Source organism: Ictalurus punctatus, chromosome 20 (genome assembly GCF_001660625.3).
Source record: "Ictalurus punctatus breed USDA103 chromosome 20, Coco_2.0, whole genome shotgun sequence".
NCBI lineage: Eukaryota > Metazoa > Chordata > Actinopteri > Siluriformes > Ictaluridae > Ictalurus > Ictalurus punctatus.
This window is the reverse complement of record NC_030435.2, coordinates 23553346-23575181: the sequence shown is the minus strand read 5'-3', so window position 1 is coordinate 23575181 and position 21836 is coordinate 23553346. Positions and strand designations below refer to the sequence as shown.

At 43.8% G+C, this 21836-nt stretch overlaps 1 protein-coding gene across 4 annotated transcripts; it reads left to right on the top strand.

The window, feature by feature from the left end:
* Positions 1-1399: 1399 nt before the first annotated feature.
* kdm4ab (lysine (K)-specific demethylase 4A, genome duplicate b) lies at positions 1400-19194 on the top strand. 4 transcript variants are annotated; one of them, XM_017495602.3, is made up of 22 exons: positions 1400-1516; positions 4477-4645; positions 4741-4916; positions 5256-5370; positions 5463-5656; positions 5787-5836; positions 6722-6825; positions 6917-7054; positions 7144-7364; positions 7516-7670; positions 8139-8719; positions 9879-9987; positions 10149-10333; positions 11510-11699; positions 13024-13100; positions 14452-14507; positions 15105-15213; positions 15462-15650; positions 16697-16867; positions 16954-17073; positions 17245-17337; positions 17439-19194. In XM_017495602.3, exons 2-22 carry the CDS (start codon positions 4511-4513, stop codon positions 17577-17579), a joined length of 3309 nt encoding a protein of 1102 aa, XP_017351091.1. In that variant the 5' UTR covers positions 1400-1516; positions 4477-4510; the 3' UTR covers positions 17580-19194. The 4 variants fall into 4 exon arrangements, with proteins under 4 accessions (XP_017351091.1, XP_017351092.1, XP_017351093.1 ...); XM_017495603.3 differs by lacking the exon at positions 1400-1516 and adding an exon at positions 2118-2438; XM_017495601.3 differs by lacking the exon at positions 1400-1516 and adding an exon at positions 3289-3443.
* The last annotated feature ends 2642 nt before the right edge of the window (positions 19195-21836 follow it).

Sequence of the window (21836 nt, the reverse complement as noted above, 5' to 3'; positions counted from 1 at the left end):
CCGCTCGCTTTCTGGATCCGGGAAAAGAGTTTCGGAGTCACCGCCTCAACCTCAGCCTCATGACATCACACGTTTACCTCATTTCCCACACACTTTGATGTCTGTTTGAGTCCGAAACACTTCTGATTGCATGCGTTTTAAATCGAGGCTAGAGTCAGTGGGATGAGAAGGGGGTAGTAGGACAGATTCGGCTGTGAGGAGACACACAGCGGGACAGTATCTATTCCTTCTTTCTGTCATGGGGAAAATGGGACGCTTTCCACAGCTGGAGCTTGGGATCAAAGCCTCGCTCCCTGCGGATTACACGCGGCGGAATTTGTGGAAATTAATTAGGAAATGAACTTCTTTTGTGGCAAAAGCGCCTCCTGTCTGCCAGAGAGAGTATTACACTGTAACTCTGCCTTGTTATTTACTAATCCCTTGCTTAAAATGTCACATTTCTCCGTTATATTACATTTCACCTATTATGGTTTTTCAAATATTCCCTTTCATGTAGCGTGTTATAGAGCTGTTTGTAAATGTACCACGACAGACTGGGACGTCTGACCAATCAGAGCAGAGTATGCTTTCTGAAAGGAGGAGTTTAGAACGAATCATTTGTGACACTGTGGGGGAGGTAACGTTGCAGTTTAAATTATGAGCACGTTAAAGTGTTTTTGGACGATTTAAAGTAAGTGAGGAATGAATTACTGTTCCTAAATCAACCACCAGTCTTTTCCTAAAACAGGACGTTTTCCGTCTCGTGTTTTATTCCTCTTATACCACACCGACTCTCCACCCATTTCCACTTCATTCCTGTTGTTACTTACGTTATCGCAGCTATGAACAGTTGTTCTATCACCACAAGGGCGTAACCATGGTATGGACATTAGGGGGGTCCAAACCCCTCCCCCGACATCCAAAGTTTGATACTGAAAATTTGCATATTTAGAAGATCGTTCTAGGATTACAGTTACCGTTTTAATTCACATGATTTCTGAGTGATAGAACCTCCCACAGCATGGGGAAATTGTAGGGTGCTGTGGACGTTCTGTGGGCAGATGTATTCTCTACTCCATAACCCACCATGAAATCCACCACACCAAGTAGAGGCGGGCTAAGATGTGTGTAGACAAACCATATAACCCTACAGTGCATGAACCAAAGAAACGAATGCATTTTTTAAATTTTTTTTTTTGGTTTATGCATTGTAGGGTTAAATATCAAAAATCAGAAAAGCTGTGCGTCATACCTGACACCTACATGAACACTTTCCAGTCGGTTATATGACTGTAAGTCAGTCCCTTCCAATGCTATTGAAGTTAGAAACGTGTTTAACAATGTCGTATGTAACTTTAGAGACGGTCCCTTAATTTCCTCATGTCCGCGAATATCGAACGTCAAACCGACTTTATTCCAGTACGTAGTGTAAAAGAACGAAATGCTGTGCAACTTTCCTCACTTTCACTCGCATTTCTAACGGTCTGTCACAGCGGGAGGGTTCACAGTGAACCCGGGGGAGGATATACAAGTGAAGGTAACGTTAATGGTGGAAAAACTGGACCTGACGTTAGCCTAGCCTCCTTCATGGGTGTGGTAATATCAACAGTTAATTGACGTTCTTAAGAACAAACCAAGCCATGGTATGCTATGGTGTGGTGTAGTATGATGCCTTCTATACTAAGCTAAAGTCACCTACTATTTAGGTATGTAGTTATTTACTGTCTGGGGGGGGGAAAAAAGCTCGTATGCTCTGCTGCACTTTTCTACACTTGGCTGCAGTCTCCATTTCTTACAGACGGAGCTGCTCGAATATATCAACCAACTTGTGGTGAGCTTGGGCGCAACCAAGTGTACAATTGGAGGGGGGGCGCACACCTATTTTCCTTAACAAACGGAAATATATTAAAAAGGAATAGACATAAATAAATAGAATAGATGAAGAAAAGACAGATCCGTTGGCAGGGTTCATTAAAGGGGGACATATAGGAAATATTTTGTACTGTATATAGGGGGGCCAGATTGGAATTTCCTCAACATTGGAGGGGACACGACCCCCCCAAAAAAGAATGCGTGGTTACGCCCATACGTCACCAGAATCTCTCTACTCTATTCTCTCGTGAGGATCCGCGAAAGAAGCGTAAACTCGTCCGTCCTGAAGATGTCGTAAAACTTAAAAGCTCCTGCTTGACCTCTGGCTGTTACAAAGCGCTGACACTGGAGACTCCTTCCATATAAGTTAAATCAACGAATGCCTCATTTTGTGGAGCGTCTGACGTACGAGTCTTTGTGTACGAGGTGTTGCTATAGAAACGATATGTTTTTAAATGTAGTGTTAATGTTAATGTTAATATAAATCTGTGATGTGCAGCTGCGCTATTGACAGAACTGCTGTTATAGAAAATTGATCAACACCTCCTCTACTGACCAATCACAATGCGGTATCTTAATATTTAGCGGTAAGATCTTATCAGCATCCTTCCTCGTGATTATCCATGAGGTTTCAGCATTTTTCTTCATTTCGTGTGTATTTTTCCGTATTTTCCCTAACTAAAGGAAAAGTTGATGTGTGTCATTTAATCTTCTAGATTATTGCTAAATCGTAGTGTGTGTCTCAGATCGATCTCTTGTTTCTTATCCAGTGTTTGGGCATTTGTCTTAAAAATGCTACATTTTAAGTCTAGGCAGGAAATGGGAAAAAATGGGGGTTTTTTTGCCACCATTTTTGTTCCAAACCCTTATTTTTAAAGATTTTTTTATTTATTTATTTTATTTATTTATTTTAGATTTTTGACAGTTAGAAGAGAGGTTAATACAAAAGGCTGAATCTGATTTTAATCTTGGATTTCTATCAAATTAAAATGGGAATTTAACGTTTTTTAATTAACTTTACATTAAAAAGGACAAAACTGGAATATGAAATACAACTGAATAAAATTATTGGGATTTTTTTTTTTAATATTAACAAATATACTAGTGCTTTCTATTTTATTGAATGAATGAAATGAAACAAGTTTTATACTTGGGGACGCGAACCTGTTTTGAATCTTAATCTCTTCTGTCGAGCCACACATGATTTTATGGAGATGCCTGTGATCCTAAATGGCCTGCACTTATATAGCGCTTTTTATCCAAAGCGCTTTACACTGTGTCTCTCGCGCGCGCGCGCTCACTCTAATGGTAGCAGGGCTGCCATGCAAGGCGCTAAGTTGCCAACACGTAAATACTTTTTTTTTTTATTGTTGCTCGAATAATATTCAATCTGGCAACCCGGGACGTGACCGCGCTGTGATTGGTTATGGTTCCTCCTGGCCATAGTAAACAAATCCACAGCGCGCATGCGCATTGCTGAGCTAATGGAGGTTACTGGTTTCGGCTTTTAAACGTCCGGTGATCAGCGAAGTGACAGAACATCGCTAAAGCCTTAAGGGAGGAATTTCCCCGTGTTTTATTCGACATTATCGGTACGTACGTCTTCATTTACACCTCGAACTCTTACAGAAATAATATTTTAACATAATATTTCGCCTGCCCGGAGTTGAACTAGCTAACGCTACCTAGCTAACCGGTTGTACTGTAGAGTAATGCTAGCTCTGAAGCTAATCTCGGTTTAGAAATCAACTTTTCTCAGCATCTCCTGTCTTTATTTCTGCATTTTAGTTAACGGTGCTGTTGAGCTTTTAAACTGTAACTGTAGCTGTAACGTCCGCTGAATGTTTTCTCATTTCCGGGCGGTGTAGCATCACGGCCTAGCTAGCAAGCTAAGTTAGTATTAGCCGTAAGACTTTTTAAAGAGACTCTTGTTTTAGCCAATCAGCGATCAGAGTGGTAGACTAGAGGCGGGGCGTGGCTAGAGGCGGGGCGTGGCTAGAGGCGGGGCGTGGCTAGAGGCGGGGCGTGGCTAGAGGCGGGGCGTGGCTAGAGGCGGGGCGTGGTTTGTCTTATGTGTACACAAAGGTGTTAAGTGAAGTTACACTTCAGTGAGTGAGTGAGTGAGTGAGAGAGAGAGAGAGAGAGAGCGAGCGAGCGCGCGCGCGTGATTGCTTAGCCTAGCTTATAACCATGTAACAGTGGACAATATTGTGCATTATATCATCTATTATAATTTTTAAAACATTTCATGCGTCATAATCTTTCGCATGTTTAGATAAAAAAATAAACTTGGAGCTTAAGATAAATGCTTGTTTTGTTATTTTTAAATTAGAAAAAAAATACAATTCAATAATCTAGCTTTGAATGCTCTTCATTTTTTAACAGGTTGACTTTGTTGTTGTTGTTGTTGTTTGTTTTTTTTATTTGTTTGTTGACTGACGTGCTTTTGTAAAGCTATCGCAGATGCCTGGAATGTTCTGGTGAATGTTATGATGTTGAAGGGGGGAATAAAATAATAATTCGGAGCTGACAGTCGGTTCATGTGACGTTAACTGGAGTTCCACCAGATCCGTAAGTCTTTTAATTCGAGTTCTCCAGCTCTGAATAAAGTGTGTCTGGTTTCAGGATCGGATCGGACCGGACCGGCCCGGGAGAGAGGATGGCGTCCGACTCGCCGTCTTCCTCCTCTAAGGGGATCATGACGTTTTACCCGACGATGGAGGAGTTTAAGAGCTTCAGCCGCTACATCGCGTATATGGAGTCTCAGGGAGCGCACAGAGCCGGCCTGGCCAAGGTACACGCAATTCAAATACAATTTAATTATTATTTTTTAAATTGTTGGAAAATTGGATATTGGGATGAAATCTACTGCGTGGCGTTGGTCCGCAGGTCGTCCCTCCGAAGCAGTGGAAGCCCAGACGCTCGTACGACGACATCGACGACCTGTTGATCCCGGCGCCGATCCAGCAGGTGGTGACGGGTCAGTCCGGGCTCTTCACACAGTACAACATCCAGAAGAAACCCATGACCGTGAAGGAGTTCCGCAAAACAGCCAACAGCGACAAGTGAGTCTGCACCCGCACCCGTGCTCGCACCCACACCTTACTTCAGTTATTGCTTTAGATATGTAGCTGAAAGCTTTAAAATAACCCTGGAACTAAAAGGTGACCCGATATTTGATGCTTACAGGAAGAATTTTTTATAAAGCTTTTCGACATTTTGTAGCTGCCACGTGACCCAGAGATGTAAACTAAAGCGGAAAGGAAAGGGTTTTAATCGTCAGAAAATATTCAAATCCAGATTTCCGTCAGGCTCTAATGGCCTGTAAATCCTCTCTGAATCTGAAAGCATTGTATTGTTGTCGTGGTGATGATTCCCTGAATTGTCTTCTCTCCTCGCTGTAGGTTCTGCAGCCCTCGCTACGACGACTTTGAAGAGCTCGAAAGGAAGTACTGGAAAAACGTCACCTTCAACCCTCCCATCTACGGAGCCGACGTGAACGGGACGCTCTACGACCCCGTGAGTGATCTCCTCCTCCTCCTCCTCCTCCTCCGCTTGTATTATTTCTGTGCGTTATCTCTCGGCTAAATGTACGTTTGCGCCCGCTTCAGGATGTAGAAGAGTGGAACGTGGGCCATTTGAACACCATCCTGGACACGGTGGAGCACGAGAGTGGCATCACCATCGAGGGGGTGAACACGCCCTACCTGTACTTTGGCATGTGGAAGACCACGTTCGCTTGGCACACAGAGGACATGGACCTCTACAGCATTAATTACCTTCACTTCGGGGAACCAAAGTCATGGTGCGTGTGTGTGTGTGTGTGTGTGTGTGTGTGTGTGTGTGTGTGTGTGTGTGTGTGTGTGTGTGTGATTTATTGGGAACTTTGCCCCGGAGAACATTTCTAAATTTTATTTTCTAAAATTCCTTCGCAGGTATTCTGTGCCTCCGGAGCACGGGAAGAGACTGGAGCGTCTAGCTAAAGGTACGCGGGAGCGGAGTTTAATCCTGTCTCGTACAGAAACGCCAACAATCTGAATAATCACATCCGTATTCACATACAGTTTATTATTCAGAATCTCCGTCTTTACCTTCAGAGTCCCTAAACGAAATCAGTCACGGTTCGGGTTTCACTTGGTGGTCATGTGACCCAAGTCATGGTCACTTGACCTAAATCATGAGCATGTCGATGTTTTACAGATTAGGGTTAATCTGATGTTGATATGTTGTATAAAGTATTTTTACACCAGATAAAACACTCGCGTGCCCCCCGCCCTACTATCACTTGCATTCACCCTAACACTTGCCCCTGCCGTAAGGTTAGTACTTGCGCTAACACTCGCCCTTAGACTTGCACTCGCCCTAACGCTAACAGTGGGTTGAATTATTGATCCGTTATTGCATAAAAAAGTTGTTAAATGGACAACGTAAAAGTGTCATTTTGGATTTTATGGGAACTACAGCCCTTATTTATTTATTTATTTATTTATTTATTTATTTCTGTCATTGTTGCGCAGCGACTGAAACGCTACGACTCTCGCACCATAGACGAGTTTGAGTTTCTAAGTTTGCCGAAGCGGATTTTTAATTTGAAGCAACTTTTACAAACCTCGCACGGTGTGATGTGGTGTCTCCGCTTCTTATTTGTTTAGACTCGAATGTTATTGACTTTCTGTTTGTGAGATAATGATAAACTGAATCCTAAATTATTTGCAGTAATGCCTCTTGGGCTTCTGGAGTTTATTTTCATACGGAGGGCCGAGTTCAGGTCATTCGCCTCCTGCTGGATATATTTTGAACTGCAGTTGAAATGTATTCGAAGTGATGGTTAATCCTGAAACGCGTCCTCTCCACTCTTCTACTTGTGCAGGATTTTTTCCCGGAAGTTCTCAAAACTGCGAAGCTTTTCTCAGACACAAGATGACTCTGATCTCTCCGTCCATTTTGAAGAAATACGGCATCCCTTTCGAAAAGGTGAGCATGTGTTCACCAAATCGATTTTCCGGCTTTAGATAAGGATCCGTATCTGACTCGATGCGTTCCGGTGCGTTTTTGTGGATCGTAGGTCACTCAGGAAGCTGGAGAGTTTATGGTGACGTTCCCGTACGGCTACCACGCCGGATTCAATCACGGGTTTAACTGCGCCGAGTCGACCAACTTCGCCACGCAGCGATGGATCGATTATGGAAAGCAGGCCATTCTGGTATGGTTGAGTTTGTTTGTTTATTTATTTATTTATTTACTTTTAGCTTTGTTTCTTTTCCTGATGCTCTGACGCTCTCTCGGACGCAGTGTTCGTGTCGGAAGGACATGGTGAAGATCTCCATGGACGTGTTCGTGAGGAAGTTCCAGCCCGAGCGCTACGAGTTGTGGCTGGCGGGGAAAGACAACGCTCCCATCGATCACACCAAACCCACTCCAGAGGCGGCGGAGTTCCTGGGAGGCAAGAAAGGAAACTTCGGCCATCGACAGCCGTATACGCAGAACCAGAGCAACGACTCGTCTAAAAAAAGGTTCGAATGAAATCCACGTATCTCTCGGGAGTGTAGTTTCTGTCCAGATGGATATTAAGGTGCCGAGATTTTTGTGGTTTAACGTTATTTTTTAAAGTGATGGTGAGTAATTTGGCTATGTGTGTGTGTGTGTGTGTGTGTGTGTGTTCAGTGTGGCCAAACAGAGAATCGGTACTAAGAGGCACCGTGTGTGTTTGGAGGTACCGGATGACGTTCTGCCAAAGAGCGAAGCACCGCACGACGACTCCGAGTACGGGAAGAAGGGACGCCTGTCTCCACGGGCCGAGCCGAGCCGGGACAATACCGGTACTTTCCTTACACCGCTCTCCTCCTCTTACTGCACATATTCATAAGAAATTCTTTCCTTCTTTCTATTTAATAGTTTTCTGTATTTCTTTCTTTCACCATTTATTCTCTCTTTCTCCCCATCTCTTTCTTTTTGTTTGCCTATATCTGTTTTTCTCTCTACCTATCTAATTGTCCATGAATACAATCTGGCTATCCGTCTATCTGTCCGTCTCTGTGTCTGTCTCGTCTGTCTGTCTCTCTAGCCCTCGTCTCCATCCGTAGTATGTCTCTCTTCGTTTGTTTGTTTTTGTTTGTATTTCCTCCTCATTCTCATTCATCTCATTCTTCCATCTTTCCATCTTTTATTCTATCCATCTTTCTCCATTTCTGTCTTTTTCTCTGTCTCTACCTGTCTGTCTGTTTATCTAGCTGTCTGTCTAATCACTGGAGTGCAGTAAATGTGAATGTGCTGTATCGTGGTTTCAGAGTGCAGCAGTCAGTCGAGCGTAAAATCCGACAGCAGGAAGTGGCTGAAGCTCGGAGATCGTTCAGAGAGCGCGTTCTGTGTTAAATCGGAGAACGCCGCGGTGACCTCAGAGTGTCCTCAGGCCCCGAGGAAAAGCCATCTGTCCATCGCCACCGTCCCCATGGCCTCTCACTGTCTCTCCGCCCTACCCTGGTCCTCCACCAAGCCCGGGGTGGCCAGCCTGCTCTTCCACAGGACCCTGAGCCCCTCCGACGCCTTGCAGGTCCACACGTACGCCGCCAAAGCCACGCTCCGTAAACCTCAACATCCCCGGGTCCAGGACTTCAGGAATTCGGAATCCGAGTCGGAGTCAGAACCCACACCCAAGCTAGAACCCACACCCGATCTGAAACTCGGAGCGGGCTCTCCGGAACGCGGCACGGGCTCTCTGGAACGCGGCGCGGGCTCTCCGGAACGCGGCCCGGGCTCTCCGGAACACAGCACGGGCTCTCCGGAACACAGCACGGGCTCTCCGGAACACAGCACGGGCTCTCCGGAACACAGCACGGGCTCTCCGGAACACAGCGCGGACACGCACGAGGTGAGGAACGCAGCGCAGACACGCGTGCAGTGAGGAACCCAGCCACCCCAAAAAGTTAGAGCTAGTAGGAATGGGTGATATTAGGATATACCCTCAATATCATCATAAATTATCTCTCTATACTATAATATTTAAAACATTATATTTTAAATATTTATTTATTATATTTATTAAATCAATAAATTGTATTAAAACCTGACTTAAATGAGCTGATTTGATGATCTTCATTTTTACACCTCAGTTTCACTGGTTAATTATTTTTATTTCATTCTTTTATAAATCAAAAATACATTAGTTTTAAGGTTTAAGATGAAGTTCCTGTTGTGAACACCAGATGTCGCTATAATGACTATATCCCGAGGAATAAAGAAGAGAGGAGACTTCTAGAGCCTAGTTTGCAAAGAAATATATATTTCTTTTGCGATGGAATAAAATTTCACCTGCACCAAAAAAAAATACAATTAATAATATTTAATAAATGGTAAACGGCGCACTTATATAGCGCTTTTATCCAAAGCGCTTTACACTGTGTCTCATTCACCCATTCTCTCTCTCTCTCTCACACACACACACACACACACACACACACACACACACACACACACACCAATGGTAGCAGAGCTGCCATGCAAGGCGCTAACTTGCCATCGGGAGCAACTTGGGGTTCAGTGTCTTGCCCAAGGACACTTCGGCATGTGGAGTCATACGTGCCGGGAATCGATCCGCCGACCCTACGATTAGTGGACAACCCGCGCTACCACCCGAACCACAGCCGCCCCATAATAATAATAAATAAGTACAAATAAAATCCTTGCACGAAGGTTAATTAATACACTTTGCTTTTGTTGTGGACGTTCATGCGGCGTATACATTTACACACGATAATGACGTCGGTTATGTAGTTAATAACACGTAGACAAGAAGCGGACCATGTAAACGTCACGTCTCAGGCCGGGGTTTTATTTACACCTCGTTTCCTTCGGCGGGAGGAGCTAAGAAGCGAGGAGGCGGGTTTAAAGAAATGAGACGCGCGCATGGATTAAATGGGGGTGGGTCTTTGATTTAACAGTTTACGACGATAAAGTCTGAAAGTGCTTCCGCCTGTACGGAAACATGACATATGGACGCTTTTTATGTCTGGGGGTTTTGTTCGCCGCAGGAGGAAACGGAAGACGAGAAGGAGAACAAGAGAATGAAGAGGATGCGAAAACCCCTCAGCGATCTGCCTCACCTCCACCCGCTGCTCGGAGAGAGCTCCAGTGATGAAGGTTACTTTTTCATTAAACGATCTCTACCATGGCATGCATAATTTACCTCTGGGTTCTTCTCTGAAAAGGGGCGGGGGATATTTATGCAAGGCACTGTACTGATGGTATTGATATTTTAGCCTAATTCATTAGTTTTAAGTAAGTGTGTGTGTGTTGTACAGAGTCGCAGGAGCAGGTGGAGATGGATGTAGACTCTCAGGAATCGGACCCCTGGGCCCGGCTACTCATGCCCCTCTGGCAAAAACGGATTCTGCGCAGCTTTAAAGTTGAGCGGGAGTTCAACCGGCGTCTGGGTCTCCAGCCTCCCTACTGCGCCGTGTGCAGCCTCTTCCACACCTACGAACAGGTACAGGCGAGCCAGCGATGAGGAACACGCCTTTCGACGATTCACAATCTGACCTTAACGTTGAATCGAAGCGATTCCCGAGTCAAAGATTCAGAATCTGACCGTGACGTCGAATCGAAGCGGTTCACGAGTCGATGATTCGCAATCTGACCTTAACGTTGAATTGAAGCGATTCCCGAGTCAAAGATTCAGAATCTGACCGTGACGTCGAATCGAAGCGGTTCTCGAGTCGATGATTCAGAATCTGGCCGCGACGTCGAATCGAAGCGGTTCACGAGTCGATGATTCAGAATCTGGCCGCGACGTCGAATCGAAGCGGTTCACGAGTCGATGATTCAGAATCTGGCCGCGACGTCGAATCGAAGCGGTTCACGAGTCGATGATTTCTGAATCTGGCCGCGACGTCGAATCGAAGCGGTTCACGAGTCGATGATTCAGAATCTGGCCGCGACGTCGAATCGAAGCGGTTCACGAGTCGATGATTCAGAATCTGGCCGCGACGTCGAATCGAAGCGGTTCACGAGTCGATGATTTCTGAATCTGGCCGCGACGTCGAATCGAAGCGGTTCACGAGTCGATGATTCAGAATCTGGCCGCGACGTCGAATCGAAGCGGTTCACGAGTCGATGATTCAGAATCTGGCCGCGACGTCGAATCGAAGCGGTTCGATTAATTTTTTTTCAAAATGGCTTGAAAGATGTAACTGTTACTGACTTGAGACTCGTAAGTCTCGGACTCATGATAACAGACATCAGGTGAATAACTTGTGAACATATACCACTGAATCGAATGAATCAACGATTTCGATTCATAAGGAAACGATTCGTGATTTGACGTTACCACTGAAACGATACGGTGCAATTTAGAGCGATTTTGTGACCTGGAATCCGTTAATTTGCAAAGAACGATGACGTACATGAGGACTGGTAAAAGTGTCAGACTTGCAGGCAGATCAGCTTGCACAAACATTTAAAAATATGAAATCTTTTTTTATTTATATTTTACACACAAAAAAGGTTAGCTATCCTTTTTTTAAAAAAAAAATTATTAATAATAAATATTATTAATAATATTATTATCGTCAGATAATGTGTGTGTGTGTGTGTGTGTGTGTGTGTGTTTTTGTGCTGGTGCTATTGACGAACAGCTCTAACGTCCATCTCCGGTTCTTCCCAGAGCGAGCTGAGAACTCTGACTCAGGGAACGTCCATATCTAGCGTGGAGGAGAAGCTGAGGACGAAGCCTCTGATCCCGGAGATGTGCTTCACGGGAAGTTCAGACGGACAGCTGTCCACTCCGAACCTGGACGAGGACGGCGCGAGTCCTCTGGTCAGCTGCTCGGTGTGCTCCGTGCGTGTACACACCAGTGAGTGCCTCTTCACCGTCTTAACCACACACCTTTCCCATCAGTTCCTGAATAAGTAAGGAATAATACACTACGTGTTGCGCCGTTACTGGAAAGTAATCATCGACGGAGTAGTGCGATGAAGCGGAGCTAGAATTCGATTTATTTTATTTCCCTATCCGTTATATTTATCCGTTTATAGTTACGTTTATCTTGCCTTGCAGAAAACTTCCCCATATCGACAGTGATATTGACCCCATGCTGAATTCGTAATTCTAGACATTTTAACCAAACGACCCAAAAAGAAATCTAATCCACCTCCTTTTTTAAAATTAATTAATTAATCAATTTCTTAACGGACGACTCGGAGTGAAATATTCTGAAAAGCAGGAGATGGGTGTGCAGCGTCGGTGTGGACGCCTTTAATACTGTTTAAAATCATCTCGGGGAAATTCCTCGAGAAAACGCCAAGAAAACGTTTCTGGAACGTTCTAGGTCAAAAAGGCATCTACTTTGAAGATGATAATTATTTTTTGATTATTTTATCACAACGTAACTGTAAGAGACAAGAGATCTAAGAGAGTAAAATAATCAGAAATGTCAACGAGATCCACCGGATCTTCGCGCAGATGATTGGTGCTGAACTGGCGTCTTCTGGACTCGAAGTTTCGAGGAAGACCGTTACGATGGCTCTTCATCGTGGAGGGCTTCAAGGCCCCCCCCCCCCCCATTTGAAACACGGGGATGAGTTTCGGAAGTCTGTCCTTTGTTCTGATGGAGCTGTTCGGGCACATGGACGTCGCTTTTGTTTGGCGAGAGAAAGGAGAAGCCTTCGACCCTGAAAACACAGTTCCCCCGGTCAAACATGGTGGTGGGAGTGTAATGCTGTGGGGCTTCGCCGTCGGGTCTTCCAGCAAGAAGTTGATCCGAGGCACACGTCCAATTCGGTCCAAAATTTATTGAGGGACACCAAATTCGAGGTCCTGGAGTGGCCCTTTCAAAGCTCGGATCTCGGTTCTATTGAGAATCTACGGCGGGAGCTCAATTACCTTGAGCTAAAATCCGTCAAGAGACCTGTACCAACCTAGTTAGGAGCTACAGTAAGAGGTTGCTTTCAGTTGTGAGTCAGAAAGGTTACACTGTTGACTATAAATTGTCAGAGGGCTAATAATTCTGGCTCTGTCATTTTTGTATATATATAAAATATACGTGTGTGTGTGTATGTATATATGTATGTATATGTGTAGTGATAATTTGTTGAAGTATTAAAAAAATGGTGGGTATTTTGGGGTCGTCTTCCAAAAATGGGTGAGGAGTAAGGATGAAATGTTCTCCGTGTCCTCAGGTTGCTATGGAGTGTCTCGAGACAGCAATCTGGAAGGATGGCGGTGTTCACGCTGTGAGGCTAACGCATTTAATCAGGTGAGAGCTTTTACATCATTACTGTTTTTTTTTTTTTGTTGTTTTTTTTTTAATAAGTGATATGATATCAAAAGATCGACCGATAATCGGTTTTACTGATATTTTCCCTGGTTTTTAAGCATTTTTCCATAATCGGATATCGGTTTTGTAATATCGGATCTACCGATAAATCTTGTGGGCTTTTTGAGAATTGCACGCAGGACCGCCATTGAAGTACTTTTATGTCCTTTGTTTGTTTACCTCATAGAAGCTTTCATTTAAAAAAAAAATAATAATAATAATAAAAATAATAACGGCGCACTTATTTCTGTTTTTTGGTGTATAAATAAGAGTTGTTCTGTTTTGTATGCGAGGAGGAAGTGAAATTGATCAAATTGCTTTAAGTAAAACGGTTGGTTAGGTTCAGTGGTGTCGTTATCGTCGAGTCCAGCAGCAGTAAAACAATAAAGAAATATCAGTTCTGCATTTCGGTTATCATGACCATAAACGCGTAATTAAAGTGCGGCGCCTGTTCCCGAAACAGCTCATTTGCATGCACGCTGAAGAAGGTAACACGATACATTAAGAGCCGGGGGGGTGTAAACTTTTGAACAGGATGATTTGTGTAAATTGCCTTTTTAATTTATATAAAAATATATATCTGCTGCTATTGGACCTGGGTATCAGATCCGTGCCTTGTGTAATTTATAAAAGTAAATTATTTATGATGGGTCGAGGCGCTTTAAAACCATCGGTTTGTACGAGCTCAAAATAAATAAATAAGGCAGCCAGATTAGTTTCAGATCGGAGACGTTCGGACGGATGCGGTAAAATGCCTAGTTGCTCTGTGTGATATTTAGTTTTTTAGTTGTTGGTGCAGATACGTTTGTGAGGAAGAAGCAGAAGCTGTGAAGAGGTAAAGAAGGGGGTAAAGAAGGGGACGGGCAGCCGTGCGGTGGTATACGTGTTCCTGGCAGTAAAAGTGTGTTTAAAAAAAAAAAAAAAAAAAAAAAACAACCCCACTACGTGACGTGAACCAGGCGATCGCACGCCTCCCAATATGTTCGTATAACGTTATCTTTGAGATATTCTATCACTGTGATGATGAAACACTACTGCGTGAAGAAAAGCCATAATACTGGATATATCACGCAGACATATTGACATAAATGAGGTGGATGCTGATGTTATGACTGTACAAAAGGTTTAAAAGCGTATAAAGTTTATAGACGTGTCTTATCTAAGCAGGAATGGGGAAGAGAAACCGGACACGATGATCCGGCAGGTTCTGTTCTGTTCTGTGTGGTTTTTTTGGTGTGTGTGTGTGTGTGTGCGCTTTAGGTTGATGATCATTTCTCCCCTCCTTCCACAGGACTGCTGTTTGTGTTCTTTACGAGGAGGAGCGCTGCAGAGAGCCAACAATGAGAAGTGAGTAGCGGCGTCCATCCGTGCGACAACGCCCAGACGTTATTCTCAGTCTCACGAGAACGAGGTTCAGAAACGATATGAAATGTCTCAGGGATAATCGGTTTTACTGATATTTTCCCTGGTTTTTAAGCATTTTTCCATAATCGGATATCGGTTTTGTAATATCGGATCTACCGATAAATCTTGTGGGCTTTTTGAGAATTGCACGCAGGACCGCCATTGAAGTACTTTTATGTCCTTTGTTTGTTTACCTCATAGAAGCTTTCATTTAAAAAAAAAAAAAAGACAGGTTAATAACGGCGCACTTATTTCTGTTTTTTGGTGTATAAATCAGAGTTGTTCTGTTTTGTATGCGAGGAGGAAGTGAAATTGATCAAATTGCTTTAAGTAAAACGGTTTGTTAGGTTTAAATAACATGTGAATCTGTGTAGTGATTGATGCTCCTATTAAGGTGGTACGTTTCTACTGCAAAGAAGAGGGGAATGGGGTGCCAATACTTATGCACCGCACCATATGGTCATGCAGTTAGGAACTGTATAGCAGGAGGACCTGATACATGATAAAGTCGTGTGTGTGTGTGTGTGTGTGTGTGTGTAGGTGGGTGCATGTGTTTTGTGCAGTAGCAGTTTTAGAAGCCAGATTCGTGAACATCGCTGATCGCAGGCCGGTCGATCTCAGTGCTATACCGCTACAGAGATTTAAACTGGTAAGTAAGAGAGAGTGTGTGTGTGTGTGTGAGAGTGTGAGTGAGAGAGAGAGAGAGTGTGCGAGAGAGATTGCTACACAATTTTCTATTTGATCTACAAGGCTAACACAGAAAGCAAATAAAGGCGGACATTTCTACATATTGCAGCATCGCTTTAAAAAGATGTTTGCTGAAAGCGAGATAAGACGAGCCTTAATTAACCACGTAATCCTGAGATCTTGAGAAGAAGTGGTGTTTATGGTGTGCAGAAATGTCACTACTGTCGGAAGCGGATGAAGAGGGTTTCCGGCTGCTGCGTTCAGTGTTCCCACGGCCGCTGCTCGTCCTCGTTCCACCCCACGTGCGCTCAGGCGGCCGGCGTCCACATGCACCCCGACGACTGGCCGTTCGTCGTCTTCTTCACCTGCTGGAGACACAAAGGAGGCACGAACATCGAGGTAACGCTCTCGCACCGCCGTAAAAAGGCGCGGAGGTCACAGAAGTGAAAACGATTGAAAGTTTAAAGTCGAGTTCCTGTACCCGGGAGCCAAGGGAGCATAATTGGCCGTGCTGTTTGGGTGGGAGGGGAAAACACTCTCTCTCCGCTGTCAATCACCCTGACGTCAGCTAATCGTGGGTTGTCTGTGAGCCCGTGTGCGGTATGTGGAAGACGACGGATAGCGCTTTTTTTTTTTCCCTCGGAGCGTGTCACGCTGCCCTGTGATCTCGGAGGAATGAATAAATAAATAAATAAATTATCCACTAAATATAATAAATAACCGATTTTGTCTTTTATTCGTGTTTTAAAACATGGCACCGACTCCTCAACAGCTATACGATCTGAAATAGAAGTTGACGTTGTACGTAAATATATCAAATAAAATCATTTTTCAATCAACCCAACGTGATCAGATGACGTGTCTGTCAACTGGGAAATCGCCTGATCTGGCAACCCTGCGAACAGATAACGAAAAGATTGACGATTTTCATCTTATATTTTCTTTATTTTTTTTCTTTCTCCGGCTCCGATGAGATCTCGTCGTACTTCGGGCCTCGTTTATCGGTCTTTTAGTAAAATTGTGTGCGGGCGTAAACGCGTAAACCGCCGATCCTCGAGGCTTAAGCAGAGCGTGTTTCTGACGCAGCTCATTTGCATGTCGTGACGCCCACAAAACTCCATAAAAGGTAAAGCGCTCAAACAGCTAGGAGCCTGAAATGAGCGGTCAGGGTAAAGGCTGAAAAACAGAAGTGAAAGGTATTTTGACTCCCTTCTATGCCTATAAAAATATTTATATAATAATAATAATAATAAGGAGAAGCGAGCAATTAATCTTCCATCAGCTGAGGCGTTTGTTTACAGCTTTATTTATTCGTTAATGCCCGTAACGACTTATTAACTTACTCTACTTGGGTTTATTTTATTTTGGTTTCATTTTACTGTGCAGTAAAACATGTTGACATGTAAAGAGTTTTCAGGATGCGTCACTGTCTTCCCCTTCCTCAGCGCAACAAGGCGTCTCTGCGGGAACTGGTGGAGGGACAGAAGGTCATCTGCAAGCACAAAAACGGCCGGTACTACCAGTGCGAGGTGATGGAGCTCACCAAAGCGACGTTCTACGAGGTCGTCTTCGATGACGGGTCGTTCAGCGACAATCTTTTCCCAGAGGACATAGTGGTACGCGACCGCGCGGCGAAATCCGAACGATCGGGGCGCGTCGGGTCGGGTGGCGTTTCGCTTAACGCCGTGTTTGTCTGTTACAGAACAGAGACTGCGTGCGACTCGGGCCTCCAGCAGAGGGCGACGTGGTGCAGGTGCGCTGGACAGACGGACTGATCTACGGCGCGAAGTTCGTAGCGGCTCACGTCATCCCCATGTACCAGGTCAGAGAATCTCTGTCTCCGTACAGAACCTCTCCAGATCCTTCAGATCTCGAGGTCCGCGCGGGAACTTCTACAGACATTATTAAAGACTCTCTCTCTCTCTCTCTCTCTCTCTCTCTCTCTCTCTCTCTCTCTCTTGTCCTCGTCGTGAACCCTGATTTCCTTCTCCAGTTGGAGTTCGAGGACGAGTCTCAGCTGACGGTCAAGCGGGAGGAAGTGTACTGTCTGGACGAGGAGCTGCCCAAACGTGTAAAGGCACGACTGGTGAGTAAGATTGGATCCGCTCCAGCTGTTAGTTTATCATTCACGCGCAGCGCCCGAGTGCCTTTAATCGCCCTGTGGTCTTTCCCGTCTTTTCTCTCCAGTCCGTGGCGTCGGATATGCGCTTTAAAGGAGTCTTCGTGGAGAAGGAAGTCAAACAGGACTCGAAAAGACAGCGCTTCATCAACTCGCGCTACAGAGAAGACTATATCGAACCTTCCATCTACAGAGCCATCATGGAGTGACGTCACGCTCCGCGTGGAACGCGCCGGAACGGGACTCGTCGGACCCCGCCTCTGTTTCTAGCGTAAACAGCGATGTCCAAACGTGACGGCCACGGGTTGTTTGTTTTGTTTTGTTTGTTTGTTTGTTTTTTTTCCCTTAAGCTCTTTAATCCTGCCTTTAACCTGTTTTTCCACTGACACGGTGCCACTGTGGTTAAACACCAAACCTAAACAAAGATGTCGCGTGATCCGACGCACGAGCCTCCGAGTACACCTGCAAACCCGGCGTGTGCGCCGGCGATCCATCGCCTCCTACGCGCGTCTCGATTTCAGCTCGTTTCCACTCAGATTTTCCCAATTTTATGCGAATTAGGTACAAATCTATAAAGAAGCGAGGGGGGAGAAAATAAATAAATAAAACGATCGTCACGACGACGCCCACGTTCCGACGTTTCTTCGGTTCCCGTTAGAGTCCGCAGCTTTTACTTCCTACCTGCAGTTCGTCCTGCAGAAATGGAAGAGAAGCCTCTAGGCGTCCTGTTCCGTCACGTATAGTCTCTGATTAAATGTGTAGATCACGGAAGGAAGTACGGACGCAGCTAGTACACGCGCTGATCTAGCGAGTGACGTGTAAAGCGATCTTAAATGCGGGTTTTAAATAAAAGCGGTGTGTGTAAATAGTATAGTTGGCTTTAGGTTATGAGTTTTGGCTACGAATAAAAACAATTGTAAAAAAAAAAAAAAAAAAAAAAAATGAAGCCAGACAGGCCACGCCCACCAGAGACGAAACGGCCACGGCTGCCGTAGCGATTTTACAAACTTTACAAAGTTCAGGGTTCTAGTTCTACCTTTTCTTACGACTGTATTCCTCGTAAGGGGGGGGGGGGAATAAAATCCTTTTAGTAAAGACTAAATCGAGTCCAGATCAGCACCGTGTCTGTGGAAAAGCCTTTCCCGACACTCCTTATCGTTTACGGTGGTCACGGTACGGATCGGATGGCGTATCCCGGTCGAGCCGCACATCATCGTACACGTCGGTAGCACGGGCCGGGATTTCCCGCCAACGCTCCATGGATAAATCTCCAGGATGAATTCCAGCGCGTGGTCACTGTGTAATCTACTGTAAAGATAGAAGTTTTTTTGTTTTTTTTTTTAAATAGGAAGGCCTAGCCTTATATTTTCCTTGGCTTATTTTCCAGGCTCAGATTCTGGGTTAACGTTTAATTTATATCTCGGATTAGTTTGGATCGTTGCTTTTTATCTCCTGAAAGTTTTCACCGCTTTGGCTTTGTAAAAAAAAAAAAAAAAAAAAAGAAAGAAAAAGGGGGAAAAAAATTGTATTTATATGTTTTGACTTTACGAATGGCGTTTTTGTTCCCTTCTAGTTTTCTACTCCTTTTTACTCTGTTGATCGTTAGGAACGATTATTGGCAGGTTAAAAAAAAACCCAAACGGATGCACTTACTGACCGTTTCTCTTCTTTCCCCCTGAATGCGGTGTGTGTGTGTGTGTGAGATTTAATTAGCAAAACAAGGAAATCTTTCTTGAATCATGTCTCCGTTTAGAGACTTCTCTGGTTCTAGTAATTGTAAACTCATGACTGCTTCCTTTCTTCATTAAAGCAGCTTGATTTGGATCCTTTTTTTCCTCCTTTTTATTATTTCATATCTTTCATCCTGTGCAGCTTAATTCAGGAATGAAACACGTGAGTCAGCAAAAAAGATCAGGTTTTGCTCATCATGCCACACTTTCCACGCGCTCACTGGCGCTGTTGGGCAGTTTGGTTCGTTTCGCATAAATTCGCTTGTTTTTAAAGCGAAACCCCAAGAAGTAAAAAAGGGAAGACCATAAGAAACAAAGGGGATACCCCAAGAAGTAAAAAAGGGAAACCCTTAAGAAGTAAAAAAAAGGGATACCCCAAGAAGTAAAAAAAGGGAAACCCTTAAGAAGTAAAAAAAAGGGAAACCCCAAGAAGTAAAAAAAGGGAAACCCTTAAGAAATAAAAAAGGGAAACCCTTAAGAAGTAAAAAAAGGGAAACCTCAAGAAGTATAAAAGGGAAACCCCAAGAAGTAAAAAGGGATACCCTTAAGAAGTAAAAAAAAAAAGGGATACCCCAAGAAGTAAAAAAGGGAAACCCTTAAGAAGTAAAAAAGGGAAGACCATAAGAAACAAAAAGGGGAAACCCCAAGAAGTAAAAAGGTATACCCTTAAGAAGTAAAAAGGAAAGACCATAAGAAACAAAACGGTAGTATGAAGTAAAAAGGGAAACTGTTAAGAAGCATAAATGAAAACCCTTAAGTAATGAAACCCTTTGAAAACATTTCAAAACATTTCAAGACCTCCCCTCAGGATTCCATCACGGCAGAAATCTGCATGAGGTCGGTGCATTGTTACAGGCTTGACGTTATCGACGTTCTCTCTAAACAACGTTGGCCCTCCATGTCCTTCCAGCAAACCCCATACAAAGCGTATACGGGACGCGGGTCCGGAGCGGAAGTGCCGTCCTTCACGTCTCATCACCACACTACTTCATCTCCTGCAGGGTCTCGGCGTCGCGGTTTGAAACCCTGAGTGGAGCGCACAGAGTAGCTGATGAGAAGTGGAAAGGCGCGGTTCTCCAGTGTGTAGGAGGTGCGACTGGAAGGTTCGGAGAAGGTTCGTAATCTCCAGAAGCTGTTGATTAGGTCGAGGGGAGAGAAAAAAACGGCTAGCGGTGAATAATAGCAGTGTGTAAAGCGGAGCGCTGACCTCCAGTAAAGCTCCGCCATGTTCACAGACGGGCTTTAACTTGGCGTTCCGATGTCACGGACTCCTTCTTAACGCAAACGTGTAATGTTCTGCATGAGGATAGTTATAATAATAATAATAATAATAATGTATTTTTGCTTCCGTCGTCTATCTGAGGTTTGTTTCATGGTGAAGTAACGTCCCTAACGTTGTATTTGACATCATTACTCATCAGCGTTGGTCATTTAGGCGTGGTGTTACAGCTCATCTCGGCTAGACTGTGACTCCTAAAGGAAGAAATAATAATAATCTACAGACGGGAGAGAGAGACGGGAAGGGAGGGAGAGAGAGAGAGACAGGTGACACATGACTTGGCAGCTCGCTGTACGTACCTAAAATAAACAGGGAAACGTGACGGTTTGGAAATCGGCTTCTCACGACGGGGATCGTCTTAATCCTAATCCTCGTTTCTTCTAATCCCACACGGACGCTTTTACGTTAATCACTTCAACAATGCCGAATAAATAAATCGGGCCAAGACGCGTCACGTGACGCCCAACCGTCTTCGGTTCACGTGCGTCGGACACGACGGTCTCGTTTAGCGACGAGCTTCGGTGCGAAAGAGCGCGCGGAACTATTTTCGGATTTGCGATTCGAGTAGTGTCGGACGTTTTTGACCGCGACGATCGCACACAAAAAAACCTCCACGGAATCCTGTACGGACGGCGGAAGACCGGCACGTCGGAGTAAACGTGCGAGCCTGTGGACGTGAACTGTAATCGCGTGCACGTTCGGATTAAAACTGAAACCAGAGCGAATGAGAGAAAGTCTGCTTTTTAAAAATATTCCGATATTTTAGGAGGCAGTCGATGTCGGCTTTAGTTGCCGTTAGCGTTTCTAGTCTTTTGTTTAGTTGTAGTTTTGGATCTTTTCTACTGTATGTTAGCGCAGTTAGCTTAGCATTTATAGACTTTAGCTGAGTTTAGAAATATTTATACTTTCCATGTAGTTCTAGTTTTGAAATCGTTTAGTTTATAGCTTTAAATATTTCTACTTTTTGTTTCATTGTAGTTTTTTTGCACGTTTCATTTCAGTGAGTTTAGCAACTAGTTGTTCTTAGTTGTATTTTTTTATATATATATATATATATATATATATATTTTTTTTTTTTTTTTTCTGTATGTTTCAGTTTAGCAACGTGTTTTTTTTTTTGTTTTTTTTTTATTTGAGCATTTCTTAGTTGTTTCTTAGTCGCCATTTTGGACTTGTTTACTGTGTGTTATTTCAGTGAGTTTAGCAACAGGATTTAGCTTCGTTTAGAAATATGAAAAAAAAAATTTAGTTCTAATTTTGAATTCTATATTCATTTTATATCATTGTTTTTTTTGTACATTGTGTATATATATATATATATATATATATATACACGTTTCTTTATGTTGTTTATTTTGTACAGTGTCCAGTTAGTTTAGCTACAGGTTTTAGTTGAACTAAAATAAAAATAAAGAAAAATAAACTATAAATATTTATATTTATATAAATATACTATA